Raw genomic sequence first — 21,801 nt, forward strand, 5'->3', positions numbered from 1 at the left:
AGACAAAAAAAGTCAATGATCCATACACATTGTAGCTTAGGCAATACATGTGTTATCACATATTACCATGTCCTGCTTGCAAGCTGTGACACAGAAGGATACCAGCAACTGCACATTTAAAAAAAAAAAAAGTCAGCTGCTTCTTGTCTGATACCCTCTACTGAATCCTTACAATCACATGGCTTCCTTCCATGCCAGCTCCTTTACAATGACTTTTCTGAGATTAATTTGCAAAGAAAAAGAAGAAAGTCAAGCAATGTAAGTTTAAAAATAGAATAAAGCCCGATATCTCAGCAAAGCCCTTTTTGCTTGGAAAACTCTGCAGTTTGGCTCATTTTGTGTTAAACCTCTTAAGGAGCAATCAGGCATTTGCACTAGTAGGTCCCACGGTTTTTTGTCTGGTTAGAAGAAATCACTGGTTACTCCTTAAAATATACAATTCACCTGTGGATAACTGAAGGGTTTTTTCATAGGGGGAATCTGAAATCAAGCTGGAGGCAGTAATGTCATCAGGCAATAGAGCTGGAGATAGAGAATGTATGTTTATTTTCTTCATAGGCATTTGGCAAAGTCACTTGTTTTCTCTTACAGTAATCAAACCTCCTCAGAAAGTTTATGAAAATTAATCATTATTTATACACAGGTGATATCTAATTTTTAACAAATAACCAGTGATTTCTTTGGTTGTTTGACAAAAAAAAAAATTAAAAACATGGCCCCTAACTTGAAAATTCACCGTGAAATGGCTGTAAATTGTAAAACAACAGAAATATAAATAAATATCTAAAAATATCTATAAAATAGCAATAAGATTTTTGTAGGCCAAGGCTTTAAGTCTGGCTTCTGAAACTTAGGGATTTGTCAATAATAATTTCTGAATTCTGTCATTATAATCATTAATATAAGAAACTGGACTGCAGGCATGGCTTGCAGTCTTCATTTGCACATAGATTCATGGTACGGTTTGCATAATTTGTGGGCTTAGCTAATGCAGTAATGCCAGAACTGTGTCTGACTCATAAAGGAGAAAGACACAGTATAGAGCTATTTATTGTGAGATAGCTTTGACAATGCAGTTTAAATTACAGACTTTAAAAAAAGTCTATAGATTTTCAGCGAATTTACAGGTAATTTTGGGGGTGTCTGTGATCCTGCAGATAAAAAATAAATTAACACAAAATTGCATTAAAAGCAGTGTTCTCAGTAACCACCATCAAGGGAAGGATTGGAAACTATGATAGCCCATTTTCTCATGGGCAATTTCTACCCCCTAACGAAACAAAAGCTGAAATCGTATCCTTTATTTTGTTGATATGAAGGGAAGGTAATCATCGTGGATCAGAATTGTACAGCTTTCGGAAAATAGGGATATAAGAGTCACTTCAGTGTCAGCTTCTTAAAAAAAAAAAAAAGTGATACTTAAACCAAAAATCCAATCCCAAATTTTATTTGGTCACATCAAAAGAATTAAGAACAGTCCAGCATTTCATTCATATAGAAACACCACAAAGTCTAAAATATGAACTTTTTTTAAAATTTAAAGCAACATGGCAGATAGATCCTTTCAAATCTAAATTAATACTTGCTTCTTTCTGACTATTCATTTTGTATTTTTAAGGGCCTGTGGATGTTAATATTCTTGCAAAGTGTAACCCCTGTTTATCAAATCCCTGTAAAAATGATGGAACCTGCAACAATGATCCAGTTGACTTCTATAGATGTACATGCCCATATGGTTTCAAGGTAGGTACTGAATGAGAAGGAAAAGCTCACTGAAATTTAAGCTTCTCCTTAACAACCTTTACATTTTCTTTGTCTCTCTTCCACTAGTGTCTATATTTTCTTCTTACATTACAATTGTTGTTCCTTGCATAGGGTCAAGACTGTGATATTCCCATTCATGCTTGCATTAGTAACCCCTGCCACCATGGTGGAACTTGTCATTTGAAAGAAGGAGAAAAAGATGGTTTCTGGTAGGTTTTTCAGTTGTTAAATGAGGATGGGAAACTACTGCATTTTATATGCTGAAATAATTTTGGTGTTAATCTTTGGGTTCTTTGTGTTTGATGGTAAATGCACCACAAAGGCACGTTTCAGAATATTTCACCATCCTTGGAAAGCTTCTAAAGCTTTTAATCTATTAAAAACAATAAAAAATGATTGTGATTAGTTGAGGCATATCAGGTCAAGACAACATAGTATTGACTCCATTATGTTAATTAATAGCTAGCTAGATCCCTGCTGAAAAATATCTCACAATTCATCTGTTGTTGTATGTATTACTTCAACAGACAGCATGTAAATGATAAAATGTAAATCCCAGTGAAACAGAAAATTAATGATTCATTTGAAACTCACTATGCCAGCAGATAAACATGCTGTGAGCATTTTTAATCTTGAGTTATTTAATCACACAGTACAATTACTCCAGATGTACTTCATGAATTATGAAATAAAGTTCTTTAGCATTCTTATGTGAAATTATTAGTCATTTAATAATCTACACCTCAAGCTAGTTAGAAATGACACTACAAAAAGATGCAATTCATTATCCTGCAATTTATTATGGCATTATTCTTATTTTTAATCCAAATTCTGCCCAAAGATTAAGCAGTTTTCTATTAAAAATAAGTGTATACATCTTAATATTATGCCTCAAGGATTTAAATTGACATAGTCATGCCTCAGAATGTTACCTTTTTCATTTATTTGTTTAAACGCTACATATTTCGAAAATCAAAGCAATCTCATAATGAAAGCTGCAAGAAATTATAGATAGTGCAAATTATAAGAAAATGTATGTGTAGTCATGTTTGAGTGACTTTTACATTCACTATCTATTTTGATGTACTTGTTTTGCATAAACAAGCTTAAAAGCAAAAAATAAATTACTGCTTCACAGAGTTTATACAGGCTTTGTTTTTTTGAATGCATGTATTGTGCATGGAACATTAAAGAGAGCTTTATATTGGTGCATTTAACTGAACAAAAGTGGAATACTACTATTACATACTAATCCCTGATTTGTCTTTTCCATGTGTTTAACTAAAAAACCAAAAGGATCACTTTCTATAAGAAATATAATCTTATAATGTAAAGGTAGCACACTTTTTAAAAGGAATGTTCCATGAATGTCCCTTATACTAAAGATTAAGGTACAACTTTAGAAACCTTTTTTCTGTAATTTAAAATATGAAAAATATTTTAGTAACATTTATTATGTGGGGTTTTTTTACATTATATAAATTGTATTCTGTTATGGAATAGTGATTATAAATTATTGTACCTATTAATTACAAAGCTCCTTGTCCAGACTCCCCAGCTAAAATATGCATGTGGTTATTCTGTTTTCTGTATTACAGGTGCACTTGTGCAGATGGATTTGAAGGTGAAAACTGTGAAGTAAATGTTGATGACTGTGAAGACAATGACTGTGAAAATAATTCTACTTGTGTGGATGGAATTAATAACTATACTTGCCTTTGTCCACCTGAATATACAGGTAGGAGTATAAGAGAAAGCACAGGCAATTCAAGAATTCCTAGCAGAACAGTAATATTTTCCACTTTGCAGGTGAATTATTAGTTACTCTACAGCTGACTTAAGGCCAATTTTCCCTCCATATTTTTCTCCTGTATGATTTGTAGTCAAAAGTAGACTTAATGCCCACTCATTAATTCCTTTGTTAGTTTTGAAATTAAGGCATTTTTATGTTTAAAATGTCATTCAAAATGTGCCCCTCCCTACTGTTTGCCTAGATACCCCAGTGAAGGACCTCTGTAGCTGTAGGAATCTGAAAAATATTCTGCTTTTATCATGTAAACCTCATTTTACTAACAAGGTAGAAAATGATTTGTCTGTGCCCGTGGGGAACAGTGTATTTGGCACCCCTGAATGCTTTCCTGCCCCCTGTTAGAAATATTAATACAGGGCGTGATGCTTCCTGCACGGAAAACAAAGACAAGTGTCTAATTATTTCTTTCTATCCGTCGGCAGCCAAGCCAAAGCATTTCCTTCTCTTTGAGACAGGATCTCTGGCTTGCTGTCATTGTCTCTGCAGCAATGGAGGATAGTTAGAAGAGCAGCGCAGAGGAAGTAGGATCTGTTGTTTGCATTGATCTGTTTTATAGTTTTTCTAACTAGACAAATCTATATTCTCTCAGCTAGCTGACCTCTAGGAGAACATACAGCTTAATTTCACAAAACCGTGTTTTGAAATGCATAAAAAAGAAATGTAAGGTCCACCATAACTTAGGGATTAACTCTACACAGTCATCCTATATTTTTACTTTCATCAATCAATCAAATTTGAGCTCTGGAAAACTGTGAGGAGGGGTGAACTCCTGAATTAATTTTATTTTTTGAAAACACAGCTCACTGTTTTCTCACCCAAAGTGTTTCTATTATTAGTTCTACAACCTATTGGATTGCTACAATGTTTTGGGGTATTCAAATTTAAAGTCAGTATTTAAATCTTGGGAATACACAGTGAGTAAATATGATAAAACACAAGTATAGGAAATACTACTTCATAATCTATTATACGTATTCATCTATAAATGTTTGGTAGAATTGACAATTCAGGCCTTGGAAAGAAATAACAGGTAACAGCATCAGTAAAGACAGACAAGTGTTTGCTATTCCTCCTACAACTAATATTTCAGGCATATGTGAGTTAAGCTTCAGCTCCCTTGGGATCATTTACTATCTCCTGTAAAAATGGGATCAGACATTCTTTTGTGTAGGCTGGAAGAATGCAAAGCAAAGTCACATTTTTTATGTTTGTATTGCAGTTGTACTTTTTTAGTCAAAATACAATAAAGTGTATTTCTAAATTTGTTTCATAACTGTGCATAATTCTATCGGAATAATACTATGAGTTTACATGGCAAGTGTTCTTGTTTGCTAACTGTACTTCTTTCAGAAAAAGAGATTTGCTTTTACAGGTACAATGCCTACTCATAATCACTACTGAAGTCAGTAGGAAACGTGAGTAGGTGAGAATGTTCTCACCAGCTCGAAAATAGATCAAAACAATCTACTTGTAATCATTATGTTTAGCCTTTCTGTTTGTTAAAAACTGTTGGGAATTTATACTATCTCACCAGATTTTTTTCAACACTTTACAAAAATAAAAAGACACATGTTTTTTTAAAAAATACATTACTAGAGGCTCAACTCATTTTATAGATAACTTGGACAAAAAATGTAGCAAAAGTTCAAGTTTTCCATTGTATAGAATACAGTACATAATTATACATATATTGTCTATCATACAAAGCATCTGAGAATAGGACACAATGTGTGAGATCCTAAGTGATTTTAGAGATTAGTTGTAAGGAGAAAATGTAAAGCACTGAGCTAGTAAAGGCGTCCTCACATCTATCATCGTTTATCTTGCGTAATAAATAACCTTCAATATATAGAATTAGACTGACAGTAGTCTGACCACATCAGGATCTAGAAAGGGTGTTGTTCAGAATAATAATAATAAGTAATCATAATAATAAAGTAATCATACAGTTGCCTCAGGTGTGTATGAGGTACCAAATTATTTCTAGAACTGTTTTTTTCTGGCTTATAGCCTGCGTTGAAAGATAAATAACAGAATCCCTGTCAAGTATGTATTGAGCGATTTTCATGAGGAACCTTGTAAACATTTGGATTTTGGTATCTGTTCTAACAGGTTAAAGTCAGATATGCATATTTCTAATGTGTTTTTTTTAATGAAAGGTATTTTTCCCTAAATGAATTCATGGACTAGCTGGGCAAAAGTAGGTTAACAATCAGGAAAACAGGTTACATATTCAGTCTATAAAAAGATTTTTAAATTCAAAAATACTTATCTCTAGTATAGAAAGCCCCTGAGCTGTAAGTTGCTGAAGACTGGCTCAGTATATATACCTTGAAAATACCACTGTGGGATTTTCTTGCTCTCTTTTAATTCTGTTGACAATACTTCGAATTGTCTGTGTTCAAGATGTCACAGCGTATATGTACTCAATATGGAAGTGCACCGGCCTAGAATATTTTTCTGGGTGAACGGTTATCTGCAAGTATGCGTTACATTTCAGCAGCACAGTATAAGGGAGAAGTCAGCTTAAACCTGCTGGTATGAAATGTGAATCATTGTTATATAAAGTTTTATTTTCACATGGAGGGCAGTGAATGTTGCAGTGTAAAACCTAGCAGTCTCTTTTTGATTTTTCTAGCAATCCCTTGAAAATCAACACCTCTTAACTATGCAATGTTGATTTTTAAAAAAGCAATTAAAAAAGCTTATGTTGTTGCTTGAGAATCAGGAGTCCATTTTTCTCCGCCTCAGTTAAGTTTTACAGCTACCACCACAGTTACAGGTAGAAAGACAAAGAGTGGTATTTGCACTATGCTATGAGCTTTCTCAAGATCACAGACTGTAACTGTGAAACAACAGTAAGCAAATGGAATCAACAGGCACTCTCATGTCTGATCAAACCTTGAGAAAAAAAAAAACAAAACAAAACATTTTTTTAAATTTTAAAAAACATTTAAAATACCTCACTATGTCCTGCACTCTTTAATCTCTCTATTCTCTTAACATTACCATCTCCTTTATTTTAATCTCAGTCTATTAACTTCAGGCCATTTTATGTGCATTCTATAGGTTACAAATGATCATTTCTCTTGCTCATTGTCATCAGTCATTAGATCACAGATCTAACTGATCCAGAAGTAAAATCTTTCTTATGCCACTGGCGGCATGTACTTCTTACCTTTCCATTTGTTTTGCTCTGCTTTAGGTGAGACTTTGAAGCTTGTTTCATTTTGCTATATCAACCTCTCTGCTGCTATAGTTGTGCATTAGCTTAATGTGCTATGCTGTTGTATTATAATGTAAAAAGTCTCTTGTCTCTTCTGTCTTTGTCACTGCAAGCTGCTAATCTGAATGAAGTGGAAAAAGGTCAGTTGTCTTTTAAGCCTATTTTCACTTACTTTGGTTTCTCACTTTCCTTTCCTTAAAGGTGCATGGATTTCAGTTCTTACCAATGATCAAATAAATTGTATATAGACATAATTTAGAAAGCTCACTGCAAATCCTCAAATTAGGCACTTGGCTCTTGCTGTGAATACGTGTCAAAAGAATGTTGTCGAAGATGCAGATTTCTGTGCAGGAGTAATTTAATACTACGTTCATTGTCTTTTTTCAGATATATTAAAAATTTGTGCAGCCACTGATAGGGCTAACAAAAATGTTTACATTGTGACCTTCTGAAATATTTATTTTCTCACCTTAAAGAAATCCCTTGGTTCCATTCTTATGTATTCTCTTTTATAGTGCTGTTTCACTTTAAGTGTTTTATTAGATTTTGGTACTAGAAAGTATGCTAGAATATAAAATGTCAATCTTCTTGCTCATCATTTCTGTGGCCTTTTTTTGCTGTAAATATCTAAAGTAATTGAAATTACCTTATTAACCTGAGGCTATGGTAGAAGAAAAGTAATCTGGAGAGATTTGTCCCGCTAACTTTTAATGTTTCTGATTTTTGATTTTTTTTTTTTTAAGTTTCTCCCTAGCACCTATTGCACTAACAGAAATCACACAGAATCACAGAATATCCGGAGTTGTAAGGGACCCACAAGGATCATTGAGTCCAGCTCTTAACCCTGCACGGGACCATCCCCAAGAGTGACACCATGGGCCTGAGAGTATCATCCAAACACTTCTTGAACTCTGTCAGGCTTGGGGCTGTGGTGCTTAGCACTTCCCCCGGGGAGCCTGTTCCAGTGCCCAACCACTCTCTTTTTCTAATGCAAAAACTTTTTCTTATATCCAACCTAAACCTCCCCTGACACAACTTCAGGCCATTCCCTCAGCCATCTTCTGTGCAGTTTCATCATTTAAGCAATCTGAGAGCTAACATAATCAATGAAAACATATTTATGAAGTTGAATATTTAGATTTGAAAGCAAATGAATCATTTTGTAGTGTATTTGCCATTAATTTAATTTTATAAGTATATTTTTCAGTCTAGAAAGCAATATAATACTTCATTAGTATTAAAAATATGTTCATTATCTATGAAATAACATGTTGAGCATGGCTGCAATTATACCGTCTATGTTGATTTCCGATGAATAGTTCTTACAACTTAACTCAGAGCCTAAATTTTCTCTGTAACTGATGCAGAGTACAAGACGTTTCCAGAAAGTGATTCCAACCACAAGCTTTCCATGCTTAAAGCTGCATTCCATTTAGATATATTGCCGTATTTGCATTTTATTATCTGGACAGCGATAGTAGCCTCCTGTTTTTCTTGTGTATTACACAAGTGTGAATTATATTAAAATTAATGATTATAGAAAGAACAAAATCCTCACAAACAAATTATCAAACACCCAGGGGATGTGAACTAAGTTCAGCTCCAAAATTAAGCAGATGTATATGTAATACATACTTGTATTAGCTTGCCAGCTGAACATGAAAGTCATTGATGGTCTATAAGGTGCTTGGAGGATCAGTCAGTTTTGTCATGCCAGACCTGTGATAGTAATAGGAAAATAAAGGATAATTTTAAGTAATTATCTCAGTTTAGGCAAGCCTTAGACACAGCCTTCTTACCACTGCAATAAAGGAGTTACATTACTACTTTTAGTTCACTTGATAATCAAATAAGTACCTTCCTAAAATTTAAGCATGCAAGTAATCAAAATCAAATCATGTCATGTCAAACTAGATAAAAAGTTTAATTATTTCATCAAATTAGGATCATAATCCTCATTCTTGTAAGAACTACACATTACAGCTTCATAGAATAAAGGAATACCTTTGCTATTCTTGCTTTTCATCACTTGTAAAATTCTACCTTAAAATACTTCAAATGACTATTCTATAGTAAAAGCTCAAGTTTTAAAGTAATTTTACTGCCTTTTCATAAAGGGGAAATATACATGATATCCTTGGCAAGCTGAGCTACCTGCTACTAGTCTGATCACTGCTCGTTCTAGTGTATGATCCGTCCTTGTTTACTTAATTGTCTTAAAGCTTACCTGCCTAAAGGTTGCTATTTCTTTATTGTCACCAGGCAGCATATGTAAAACAACTAGAAATGTTAAAGTAAATAAGCCCCATCTTACACTGAGATCCACAAGCATGGGGGATAGCTGTAAAGACTTACACAATGGTGAAAGATAGGAACAGTCAAGCAATTTGGCTCTAAAATTAAATTCAAAAAAAAATATTCAGTTTTATGGTTATAAATCACATCCTACTGAGACTGTAAACTTTTGTTAATTTTAGGAAACTTTGTCTCTCATATAGTAGATATCTTTATTTGTCTTTTCTGAATAATGAGCTCAAGACCTTAAATAATTTATGTTGTATAGTGTACATCAAACTCAAGACTTCATAAAATTGCAGAAATTTTCTGTATATAGTTTGTTAAATGACACTGACATTTCCCAACCATTTCTGTGCTCTATTGGCTATTTGAGTCAGAAGTAATTAGACAGAGACAGTAATACCTAATTGATAAAACATAAACATTACAGAAGCTGACTCACAGTATATCCCAACCAAACTCAGAAGCTGGAATGGATGTAGAAGTACACATATAAAATCCTTCTATTCTGGCAATTACACCAGATATTTGTGAAAGATATTTGTTATTTTGACTTTGGAACAGTGAATAAGTCTTCTAGCCAAAACCTGATTTTTGATAATTAAGTCTGACTGTTGTTGCTTTTGCATTCTGTCTCTAGTTTTTGTTCTAATACCATATTCACCTTTGCTAATGATTTAAGGGTCATTTTAAACCTATTTCTTCATAAGCTTACCTCTAAGTAGCAATGTGCAATTATATTCAGAAGCCCATGTCCATTTTTGTTAGAGCTCTCCTCTTCATTCAGAAATGTAAGTCCTTTTTCACCTCATTACTCATTATGTATCCTGTTACTCATTATTTGTTGTACTACATGTCTATATATTGAAAAATGCGAAGTTAAGGGTCTGTTCAGCCTTAAAAAAGGCTTGGGGAGACCCTGTCACCCTGTTCCAGTATTTAAAAGGGTAGCAACAAGGAAGATGGAGACTCCCTTTTTTACAAGGAGTCATGTGGAAAAGGGGGGTGGTAATGGGTACAAGTTACTCTTGGGGAGATTCCAGTTAGATACAAGAGGGAAATTCTTCACAGTGAGAACACAGCGATTGGAATAATCTCCTCAGGGAAGTAGTGGATTCTCCAGCATCAGACACTTTAAGATTCAGCTGGACAGGGTGCTGGACCGTCTTGTCTGGACTGTGCTTTTGCCAAGAGATGATCCTTGAAGTCCCTTTCAACCTAGTATTCTATGATTAAGGGGGTTTTTTCTGATTTATAATCTTGTAAAGTCATGAGTGAATTAATACATACAGAGGAAACACAAATTGACTAGAAAGCAATCTAGCAAACTTAGCTCTTTGGTTAGCTAATCAAGGACTCCATCCAATTCATCATCAGTATTTAATAGTGTCATCTGGCTGTAAGTCTGCATCATACTCCATATCTAGCTGCAAAATCTCAGTAAATATTTGTCTTGAGTTTGGAGGGTTGTGTTCATTTGGACTGTGTCAACCACACAGACTTCCACTGGTTTCAATGCTACTTCATACCAGACTCCAGACTCCCTAGATTAATTAAGCAAGATGTCTTATGAAAAGAGTTATTCCTGCTTCTAATTAAGCTTTGGAAGCTTTTCACAGGATTTTTGACACATTATCCACTGTTTATTTTTAAACAAACTAGTCTGTTGCTAATTTTCCTACATACAGAAATGTTCCCATCTTTCAAAAACTTAATTACTTAGCCAAGCTCTTACAGAAGCCTCAGTTACAATACTATTAGATGAATAAAAGAATGTCCTCACACATTGGTGTCAAGATTCCTTGAATTGAGACATTTGTTTCACAATCTTTTTTGATTATTTTGAAGTATGTTCTTTAAACATTGTATTATGTATTATATTTCCTTCCAATAAAGTCAAGGGGCCTAACTTAGTAAATCTGATATTTCCTTTAGTGAGTGTTTCACTTTCATCACTATTCTTTCATTTCAACAAAATTAATTTCTCCCTTTCACCTTGTCTCAGTTAAATTCCGAATAACACATCATTTTTTGAGTACGCTGAAGGAGATGTTTCTTTACCAGGAAACTATGTTCTTCAGTGGTTCAGATTCCATGTCACATATTTTATTTACCTTTTTTGTTAACTTTTTCAGAAACAGTTTAATTTTGGTCATGGGAATGCTCCATTCAAAATACAGATCTATTATCAGTTTTTAATATTACCAGTTATTAATATTATCTATTAGCAGTACAAGACCTTACACTCCTGTTATTTTGGTTTGTTCTTCTGGTGTTTATATCTTCATTCAGAAATGGTGTATCTGGTGTACATGTTTGGATTCTATCCTTAATTTTTTGTGGGTTTTTTTTTGATTGATTCTGTGTACAAGTCTACCATGAATGCTACTCTTTTTTTATAATTAAAGTTTGTACTTTAAATAAAGCTAACTTTTATGTTCATAGGGGTTTTTACATTATTCTTTTGCTACATGGCCATGATGCTTACCATGCTCTTTCCTTGGTTCCTATTTCCTGTTTCCTAACAGACTGTTTAACTGAAATTCCAATGATATGATTCTGACTTATTTCACAGTGCATGCAATTTGCAAATGCAAGGGGAAAGTTTCATTCTTTTTATGCTGTCACGGCACAAAAAGTCCTGCTTTTGTGTGCTTTTCTACAGAGTGCTCAGTTCAAAGTCTATCAGTAATGCCCAAAACACCTGGTGATGTTTGCAAACTGTTTGGCTGCAGTATGCCTGGAAGTGTAACATTGATCTTAGGATTTGAAGTGGACATTTTTCAAAACTGTAAACCTGTTTAAAACTTAAATTTCCAATCCTTATATAGGACTCACAGCTCCGAGTGGGAAATTAAGACTTTGCAAGTGCCCCTGGGCACTCCACATGAGATCACTCAGCTTTCAGTGTAGTTATGAGGATATTAGGGCCATCAACCTATGAATATTAAAATGGAAGGTACTCTAATTAAGAAATCCTGTATTTTGTAAGTACCTGGGGGAGAATTTACAAAAATAGAGAGGCTTAGACACTACCCAATAAAGCTGTTTGCCATGTAAGAAATATCAGAAATCTGTACAATGATAATCTAACTCATGGCCCAATTAGTATCCTCCAGCAAAATCAGTTCAATAAAGTTGACAGCAGTGGTGAGAATGCTTGCTCCTATTATGCTAGTCCTAAATATTCTTTTTCTAGGTACTTTGGGGTTTTTTTCACTGAACTTTAACTGTGAATGTATAAGAGACAGCAAGCCTCCAGCCCTTGGAAGACAGACTCATTGTGTCACTTTCAGATATTCTCTGATATTCTGTTAGAATAATTAATCTTGGGAATGTTTAGAGGTGGGTGTTTTTGTCCAAGTCTTGTAAGTACTGTACAGCCATGTTTTTATTATTTGTAATTGGGGTGTCATATATTTTTCAGTTCTGTATGTAATTTAATATAGAGTATATGCCATAATAAGATATTTGTGTAGGTGCATATAAATATGCATATATAAACACATACATGTAGGCACATATGTACATTTCTAAACCGTAGGAATGTGCACAAAACAGGTTAAAAGAACAGTAATTTTTGGTTATTCTACTCCCACGATCCCTAAAATCTGAATTCTCTGTTCCCATGTTTATATCTCACTCATAAGCACTGCTGACCTTTAAACAGATTTTAGCTATTACACGATCTGCAAATTGAATAAATGCTAGGTGAAGAATTACTACCTCTTATGTATGTATTTGTTTGAACAAAACCCTTTGAAAAGAGAAAGGGATCCGGGTTTTGTTTGAAATATCATGGGATGCAAAGAATCCCTGGTATTTCAGGATTATTTGTGCACTGACCTAGTCATAACAGTTGCACATTTCCAGACTAATAATTCTATTGAGAGCCTGAAGAGGCTTTGAGGATAGAATTGTAATCCTTTGTATTAGTCATTCTCATGTCCTGTGTTTGATCTGTATTCAGTTTCCTACATGTATTGACTAAGTCACATTGTTACTGACAGTTTTCCTGAGGCTGTTAAGTGGGCTGTACTTGAAGGCCATTTTCTTGTGTTAACTCAAATCTTTATTTGGTTTGTAGGGAAAATGCACTACTTCCATGTTAGGAATGTGCTATTAATTTATTTTATTGTACTTTTAAATCTTTGTGTAGAACCAGTCTGGATCTTTTTGATGGCTGCAAAGTACTTGTCTAGCTGCTTTTTGGCTTGCCTTCTCATTTTTGGAGATGTAGAGGTCCCACGCCTTATCACATTTAGCATACATGTTTCAAATGTGTTTTTTTCCAGCATAACTATCTTTGCTCCTGGTTCAGTTTTGACTTTTTCTCTATCCTTGCTTTAATATAGACAGTTCCTCAACTCTTTTTAAGTTTCCATTTATTTGTCCAGCAAGCCACTGCTGCTCAGCTAAGTAAAACTGAGGGATACCAAATATTGTGCCTCTTTGAAGGAAAGTTCAGTTTGACCAGTGAGAGTATCTGCTCATCTACTGCTTTCTTCTGCTCTTTTCTTTCTCATTATGATGTACAGTTCTCTTTGCTAGCTAGCTCATGTCTTGTTAGTGGACAAATGGACGAGAGACAACCCTACTTCTTCCATAGTTTTAGAGTCTGGTGAACTTGTCAGTCCCTGAATTCAGCAGGCACAGTGTTTATACCTGTTTATTATGCATATATTCTTCATATGGATGCTGAAAAAAGTATATCTATCTTACAAACCAGTGATAAACTTTTCGAGTGCACTATCCATGCTATCATTTGATTAGTTAGTCAGGAAACAAGACATTGTCAACCTGTTTACAAACCTATAAGTGTTTCCTTGTCATAAAGTAGCAAATAAAATAATTTTTAAACGTATTAAAATATTTTATAGATTATACAGCCCATGTTGAAAATTAGAGCCATTGCTTCTGTCAGCAGGAAAAGGTAGACATTTGACATAGATATTTTTTTCTTTTCTTTTCACAGAACAGATTATAGATAATTATGGTACATTAACAAATACAAAAAATGGAGAGTCATATTTAACGAAAAGTAGAAAACAAGTTTTCATTTTGGGATAATTGGAATTGTATTGACATGCAGTGATATTAACAGGTTTTTTTCAGGTAATAGATTACTTATAGTGATAGTGCAAATCTGGGTATTTCTGTGTGTAATGTGCTTAAAAATAAGTAAGAGAAAAGCATATTGATGTTTTTTTTGTTCTAGCAGGAAGACTTGCAATCACTACTGTTTTACTATACAGCAGAGCTAGATAAATATTGTAAATAAAAAAATTTTTTTTGAAAAAATTATCATTTGTATTTATGGATAGATGATTGATATTGAAATTGATACTTTTTATAAATGAGTTATCAGATATATTATTATTGTTACTATATCTGTGTTACTATTTATTTATCAGTATTTGTTAAAAAGGTATTTATTACTATATCAAGAAGCATGCATATTTCACTGTTTGCAAAAGAAGTTGTAGCCGTTTCTTTTAAAATAGAAACTGCTATTTTCAGGTCACTGTGATGTTTTCACTGAACTGACAACATACATTGTATTTCAGGTGAACTGTGTGAGGAGAAACTAGATTTCTGTGCTCAAAACCTGAATCCTTGCCAGCATGATTCAAAGTGTATCTTGACACCCAAAGGATACAAGTAAGTCTGAAATATTTTTAGAGTCTAACTGAATCGAAATTCATATTTTTCTATCCTGCTTAGCTTCCTTTCCTTGTGTTTTAGTGGAAGCAAGTTCTGCTCCCAAAGTACTAATTTTGGTTATTATTAAGCATTATGGCAGAACAGGCCATTATTTTCATATAGAACTACATTGTTATCTTAAGTATGTTTTACTGAATTTCACTGATCCTTTCCGGTTCTAATTCCAAACAGATTTTAAATAGGATAGTCTATATGATGGTCCTTTTAGGAGCTTGGGCAGCAGGAAAATAATTGCATTTAATTGAAGTGGAATAATTATACTGCTTTTAGAGAAGTAATTGTGAAAGAGATTATTAGGAAGGCACACTGGAAGATATAAACTAAAGAAGTCCATTCCCAGGAAAACTAATCTTGAATTACACCATATCCTTATCAGAAATTAATTAGTATGCACAAGTTAAAGTTGTTGTAATAGGCTTTAGGTTAAAAAACATAGGAAACCTACAGTTTTCAATTGTTCTCACAAGTACCTCTTTTATGCACAGCATGCTTTTGTGCTAAAATCAGATTATTATCGTTCCTACTACTTACAAAATTCTATTTTATTTAAAATATGCAAAAAATATAAAATGTATTAAGTATTCAATTGAACATGAAATTAAGTTGATGGTTTTCAGCTGGAAAATAGAAAACTTGTTGGATTTCTATATGATTATTTTCTTCACATCACTTCCATAAACCTAGTTAAGCATCTAATACTTTACTCCTAGTTCATTAATCTTTCCTTTTCCTGTCTGAGATTTTACATCAGAAAATAGTACATGCAGTAAACTTCAAGAATGTATCTCAGTCAGCTTTTTAATCGCATGCTTTATATTCTTTTTTCACTTTTCTTATTCATTTATGTTTTTTAATAAAAATGAGACATATTTTTTTTAAGTACTAAATTTAAAGTTACACAACTGTTTAAAATTACTCTTGCAAGTTTTAGATACTCACAGAAATAACACCAAGGAGGGAATCACAAGATCTAATGAAATCAATTAAAAACATCCTAATTAAAAAAAAAAAAAGATTTTGTATGCATAGATTTGTAATATTTTCCATTACTTTTTCACAGAGTTGTGGGCATTCACTCAGTCTAGTATATGTGAATTCCCTGAAGAAATGCCACTAGCATTAGCAATGACAGTTGCACATTGGAAAAAAAAAACCAAACCAACAAACAAAAAACATTACATACGGTCTTGAGGATATGCTGTTTCTAGTTCAGTGGGGGTTCAGGAAGGGAAGATGATGCGTTTTGAGACTTCTGTTAGTTCACTAACCAGGAAGCTATTTGTAGTATGGAACTTCAAGGGAAAGAAAATTATGCATAACCTCCAAACAGTATAAATGGACCATTGGTCCATAATTGACATTTATATAATTGACAAAGAAAATAACCATCAGTACAATGCAAGCCCTGGATGATTTGTCTCTGTTTCACCGACTGAACATATTTATTATGTTTAGTGTTTTCTGCATTGTTCGTAAATACTGTCAAAATTATTCATGAGGGCTCTCTGGATTTAAACCACAATTCTTCAATATAATGGCAGGTCTGTAAATGTGTTTAACCAGCAAACTTCTATTCATTACACATGTAGATTTCCCGTATACTAATGGGATTAAGCTACATAGTCTTTACACACAAAGTCACAGTAATGCCTTTTTTTTCCTTGAGCTTTAAAAAATTCAGTAGTTCCTTATCTTTGTCATAAGCATAGTGTATCATTAAAAGGCACTGTGCTATCCAATTTGATTTCCTGTTTTACAGATGTGATTGCACACCAGGATATGTAGGAGAGCATTGTGATATTGACTTTGATGACTGCCAGGACAACAAATGTAAAAATGGAGCTCAGTGTACTGATGCAGTTAATGGATATACATGTATTTGTCCAGAAGGATACAGGTGAGAAGGATCTGAAGACAGTAGAAACATGTATGTCTTCTGTCAAATTTGGGTTTTTTTCTTGGAAATACTGATTTTTTTTTTCTGTTTTCATTTAGTGGCTTGTTTTGTGAGTTTTCACCACCAATGGTTCTACCTCGCACCAGCCCTTGTGATAATTATGAGTGTCAAAATGGAGCCCAGTGTATCATAAAAGAAAGTGAACCAATCTGTCAGTGTTTATCAGGCTACCAGGGTGAGAAATGTGAAAAATTGATTAGTATAAACTTCATCAACAAAGAATCCTATCTGCAAATCCCTTCAGCTAAGATACGCCCCCAAACCAATATTACGCTACAGGTAAGTTTGCTTGTGTTGTAGATTCTCTTTTCTGGAAAAGAGAGTAAATGACTCTTCATGAGGTGGAAAACTACCCAAAGTTGTCAATGGCTCGCTTACAAAGCTTTTCACAGTTTGAGCTAAAAATTTACAAAAGTCAAGGCAATAACTTTATATTCCAAGTGAAGTAGATGGGCTTTTGGATAGGAAGAGAAAGAATTTTGTCAAGTTGTCCTTCAAGAGAGAATTTTTTAATGAAGTAATAGACTATGGCAGTAAATTCAGAGATTCTCTTAATGCTGCATTTCGATTTAATATTTATTTTTTAGTTCTTTCTAAGAGTTTCTTTCTTTTAACTAGATTGCCACGGATGAAGACAGTGGGATCCTGCTCTACAAAGGCGATAAAGATCATATAGCAGTAGAGCTGTACCGGGGTAGAGTGAGGGTCAGTTATGACACAGGATCATATCCAGCCTCTGCTATTTACAGGTGAACCTGGATGAAAGAAATTTCTAACTGAAACAAAAGCTGTATTAATTCCTTATGTCAAAGTCACATTTTTTAATAGATGTTTAAAAGAAACGTATGCAAATGAATGTATTGTTAGACGCTCAAAACCTCTTGCCAAAAGAGGTGAATTGGCTTGGCAAAATAACTCTAGTGCAGATACATCAGGAAGATAATATATTAGTTGGTGCATTAAAACTGAGAAGAGTTAGCTTCCAGCAGAATATTTATACATTTGTGTCAAGCTCACATGTAGAAGTGGAATTTTTTCCATGTGTAACTGACAAATGATTTCCTAGTGTACCAGGTAAAATGAAGAACTCTACTGCATAAGCAGAAATTAAATGGAGGCTTCTCTTCTGTGTAAGGCAGTCCTATCATGTGGGACTTTTCCCCAGCAAGTGAAAACTGAAAATTTGATTCTGAAAAAAGGCAGTACCCTTGAAAAAGAAATGGGTTTTGCTTCCAAAGTCATTAAGAAACAGAATCCACAGCTGCTTCTGGAGCATGATTTTTCAGGGTCAATTTTTAAGTCAATTTCTCTGGCTCTCTGAAAAATTACCACCTGAATTTATGGGGAGGTATTATATAACTTCACAAGAATTTGCAGACAGACATTGCAAGAGAGAGCAAAGAGACAACAGCCATCACTTCTTGGCATTGACTGCCCTCTTGTTGCTAAAAATACCTTCAGAAGTAAAAGGGAAATGTTAAATCAGTTTTCCATAGACCTTATTTTTGCTGCATTTACACCTTTAGGGTTATAAAATCATATCTAGTGTATAATTACTTTCTAGTATTTGTAACAGCTGACACTGTTCTGCATTCTATTACAGATATTTCAATGAAAATAAATGATTTTTAGAAATGATTGCACTCATATGGCAATATAAAATCAAAAACTCAAGTTTATATAGCAGGGAAACAACCCTAAACTTTGTTAGGCAATAACACTAAGGGAACTGTGTTTTTAGTAGATTACTAAAAACATTCCTCAGAAAAAAAATCATGCCCATAAAATACAACATGAAGTTGTTTAGAAAAAACATAACCTTCTCCAATAAGCATCTTAAGGTTGCTTTTATTTTTTGATGTGATATTTATTTCATAAGGTCTCCGTACAATTCCATGAAATGGTTTAACATGTGGAAGTAGTATATGTATATTAATTGTATAAATTTTCGTATATTAAAATTGTGTTTGACTTTACAAGAGATTGAAGTACCAAACACAAATTTAAAATTGCATCAAACATTCACTTTTTCAAATGATTACAATTCAAAATAATATTATTTTTCTTTTCTGTCTGGGATAGGGCTAAAGAAGAAATTTTGATTTTTTTTTTTCAGGGTTTTAATTATTTTTGTTGATTTTTTTTTGATAGGTACATCTGTCTGAGAATAAGAAGCAATAGGAATCAGGGTCGTATGTAGTTTCAAGTTATTTTGGCTCTCATTTGTTTAATCTATTGAGAATACTTTTTCCCATTCAGAACATATACTACCTTCTCATAAATGTAATGCTTTCTCTGGCATTGCTGGAATATAATAAATACTGGTAATTCACACTTGTCCATTTTAGTTTTCCAGAGAAAGATTGGGAAACATTACTCACACAGGTAAATTAAACACCAGAAACATGGGGATTGATAACAAAGTAACAAATTAACAAGCAGTCTCAATTAGGTTATTGTTACAAAACAATTAGAAGCATCTCCCCTACACAGTGAGGTGTTACAGTGTGACACAGTTGTTTAGTGAAGCAGATACACACTGGAAGTATTATTATTATTATTATTAACCTCCATTTTGTTTTGAATAAGTGTGATGGTGAACTTCTGAGATACTTGAAAACTTTCATGTAATGGTCCAACTGTAATGAAGCCTTGTGCCCTTAAGTGAAGTCTGAGGGGTTACCTTATATCTCTTTACAACTATCTGAAAGGAGGTTATAGCCAGGTGTGGATCAGTCTCTTCTCCCAAGTAACAAGCAATAGGACAAGAGAGAACAGCCTCATATTGCACCAGGAGAGCTTTAGATTGGATATTGGGAAAAATTTCTTCACAGAAAGGGTTGTCAAGCATTAGAACAGGCTGTCCAGAGAAGTGGTGGAGTCACCATTCCTGGAGGTATTTAAAGTGTAGTTGTGGTGTTTAGTGACATGATTTGGTGGTGGACTTGGCAGTGCTGGCTTAATGGTTGAACTTCATGGTTTTAGAGGTCTTTTCCAACCTAAACAATTCTATATTTTCATGACTCTATGTTGGAAGCCATATATACCTTTCCACATTTGTATATATGTTTGTGCATCTAGTGATCCTTGTACAAATTACATATTATTTCATTTCTATTTCAGGTTCTAGAAAGGCGTAGCATAGGGTCTTTTACACATTGTACTCTAATCCCTTTATCATTTCCAGTTCTTACCGTTCTACCTTCCTAGAATCTTTATGATATTTCCTACCCTTTTTAAGGTCTTTACCTTCTTTTCATCCATTCATTGCATATTGTCTTTCTGTACCTTTGTTACCTGTTAAAGCTGTCTCCTGGCATGTTTCCAGTCTTTCCTTCAGTCCCTCCTTTTGGTTTCTTTCCACTCTACTCTCCCTTTATTTTTTTCTAAGTCAACTAGATCTGCTCACAGACATAATCTACATTAACCTATTCATTTGTTTTCCATCTTCTCTATCTTGTCTTTCTCAGCCTTCTCCTTGACTCAATCTTCAATACTGTTTTCCTCACAATCCACTGCTATCCATTACTGATGCTTGCATTATTCAAACTATTTCTTGTGCAGTCCTACCCCTTTCTCTTCCTTCTCTGTTGGCCTAGTTTTTGCTGCTTCTGAATGAAAACCACACAGTTTCATTCTCTGTCAGTATAACCTTGAAGTAGCTAAGGCAACTCCTGCCCTGTGGGTGGGTTGGCAGGCTCATATCCAGCAAGTACTACTGCAGTCCAGAAGTACAGCTGAAGAGAAGGTGCTAATCATCTGTGTGCTGAAATACAGCCAGCATGGACCAAAAATTTCGGGATCTAGCCCAGTAGTTTGTGCAGAAGTACATTTTCAGGATCTTAACACCTTGCCTCAGTGCATTTTGAGAAAGATGACAAATGGATAGACATGGTGGCAGCCGACTGCCAAAAGTCATGACCTGCAAGGCAGGGGTAATAGAACCATAAGAGGTAGGAGTATGTTCCCGTTACTTTAGGAAACTATTGGGTATGTTTAGAGGACTAAACATAAGTTTCCTGCACCATTCAGTATGGAAAATTTTAGAAGAAACAGTTGAAAAGTTTACCAAAATTATAAATAACTAAAATAATATTGTGAAGTAGTGTCATAGGTTAACCCTGGTAGGCAAGTAAGTGCCACACAGCCACTCACTCACCTCCCCTTCCACCACCCCCACTTGGACAGGGGAAGAGAAAAGAAAGAGTAAAAGTCAGAAAAATCATAGGTTTAGATAAAATACTTAGTATTATGAAGAATATTAACTTCCCAGACAGATCCAGTACAAATGGATGATGAATTATAAAAGCAAGTAAGTTAATATATTATGTTTTATCAGTGAGATATGGGGATGACAAAAGAATATTTTAACTAATAATGTTTAGGAACAATGATGGTTAAGAACAGTTTGGTAACAGGATAGATAATTTGCAAAGATGGAAAGTTGGTTACACTGAGAAGGACTGAAAGGAAATTAAAAAACTGAGATTTTTATCAAGAAATTTAGCGATTTCATTAAGAAAGTGAAGATTCATGTATAGTACAGGGAAAAGAATAAGGCAGGTTGTACTCCACTGAACAATGATGACGTGCCTGAAACAGAGGAAAAAAAAAAAAAAAAAAAAAAAAAACCAAAACCAGAAAAAGCCCAGCCAATAGAGAGATTCAAATAGAAGTTTTATAATATAAATGGCAGACAAGAAATGGTGTGTTTAAAAGGAGTCAAATGAAAGCTGTAAAGCCTACAGAGGTGCTTCCAGTAACAACAAAGCAAAGTTACAAAGAGATGATTTAATCACAATAAATATGAAGAATTAACAATAGCATCAGTCTAGCTGTGTAAAGTGAATGAGAACTGCTTTACCAGTGGACCTGACCGCAGAAAGAGCCATCATCCCTAAAGCGGTCATAGTCAATCTGAGAAACAAAATGAGATGATGGCCCTGCCAAGACCAATAAAGAATATTAGTTCATTGGAGATGATTTTTTTTTTTAAATGTTGATCCACTTGTGTTTTGTTCT

At 34.0% G+C, this 21,801-nt stretch overlaps 1 protein-coding gene across 16 annotated transcripts in view; it reads left to right on the forward strand.

Moving 5' to 3' along the window:
- SLIT2 (slit guidance ligand 2) overlaps window positions 1-21,801 on the forward strand; it is a 266,811-nt gene that overhangs the window by 228,454 nt on the left and 16,556 nt on the right. For 11 of the 16 annotated variants that reach the window (XM_039379040.1, XM_039379041.1, XM_039379037.1 and 8 more), the window contains 8 exons: window positions 1,619-1,743; window positions 1,876-1,973; window positions 3,363-3,502; window positions 6,914-6,940; window positions 14,666-14,759; window positions 16,582-16,719; window positions 16,818-17,058; window positions 17,398-17,528. In XM_039379040.1, coding sequence (XP_039234974.1) covers window positions 1,619-1,743; window positions 1,876-1,973; window positions 3,363-3,502; window positions 6,914-6,940; window positions 14,666-14,759; window positions 16,582-16,719; window positions 16,818-17,058; window positions 17,398-17,528 — 994 coding nt within the window. The remainder of the gene's footprint in view (window positions 1-1,618; window positions 1,744-1,875; window positions 1,974-3,362; window positions 3,503-6,913; window positions 6,941-14,665; window positions 14,760-16,581; window positions 16,720-16,817; window positions 17,059-17,397; window positions 17,529-21,801) is intronic. The other 5 variants (XM_039379039.1, XM_027713782.2, XM_027713785.2 and 2 more) reach the window with 1 other exon arrangement.

Source organism: Pipra filicauda, unplaced genomic scaffold (genome assembly GCF_003945595.2).
Source record: "Pipra filicauda isolate LSUMZ 115617 unplaced genomic scaffold, ASM394559v2 scaffold153_size1761393_pilon, whole genome shotgun sequence".
In the NCBI taxonomy this organism is placed as follows: domain Eukaryota; kingdom Metazoa; phylum Chordata; class Aves; order Passeriformes; family Pipridae; genus Pipra; species Pipra filicauda.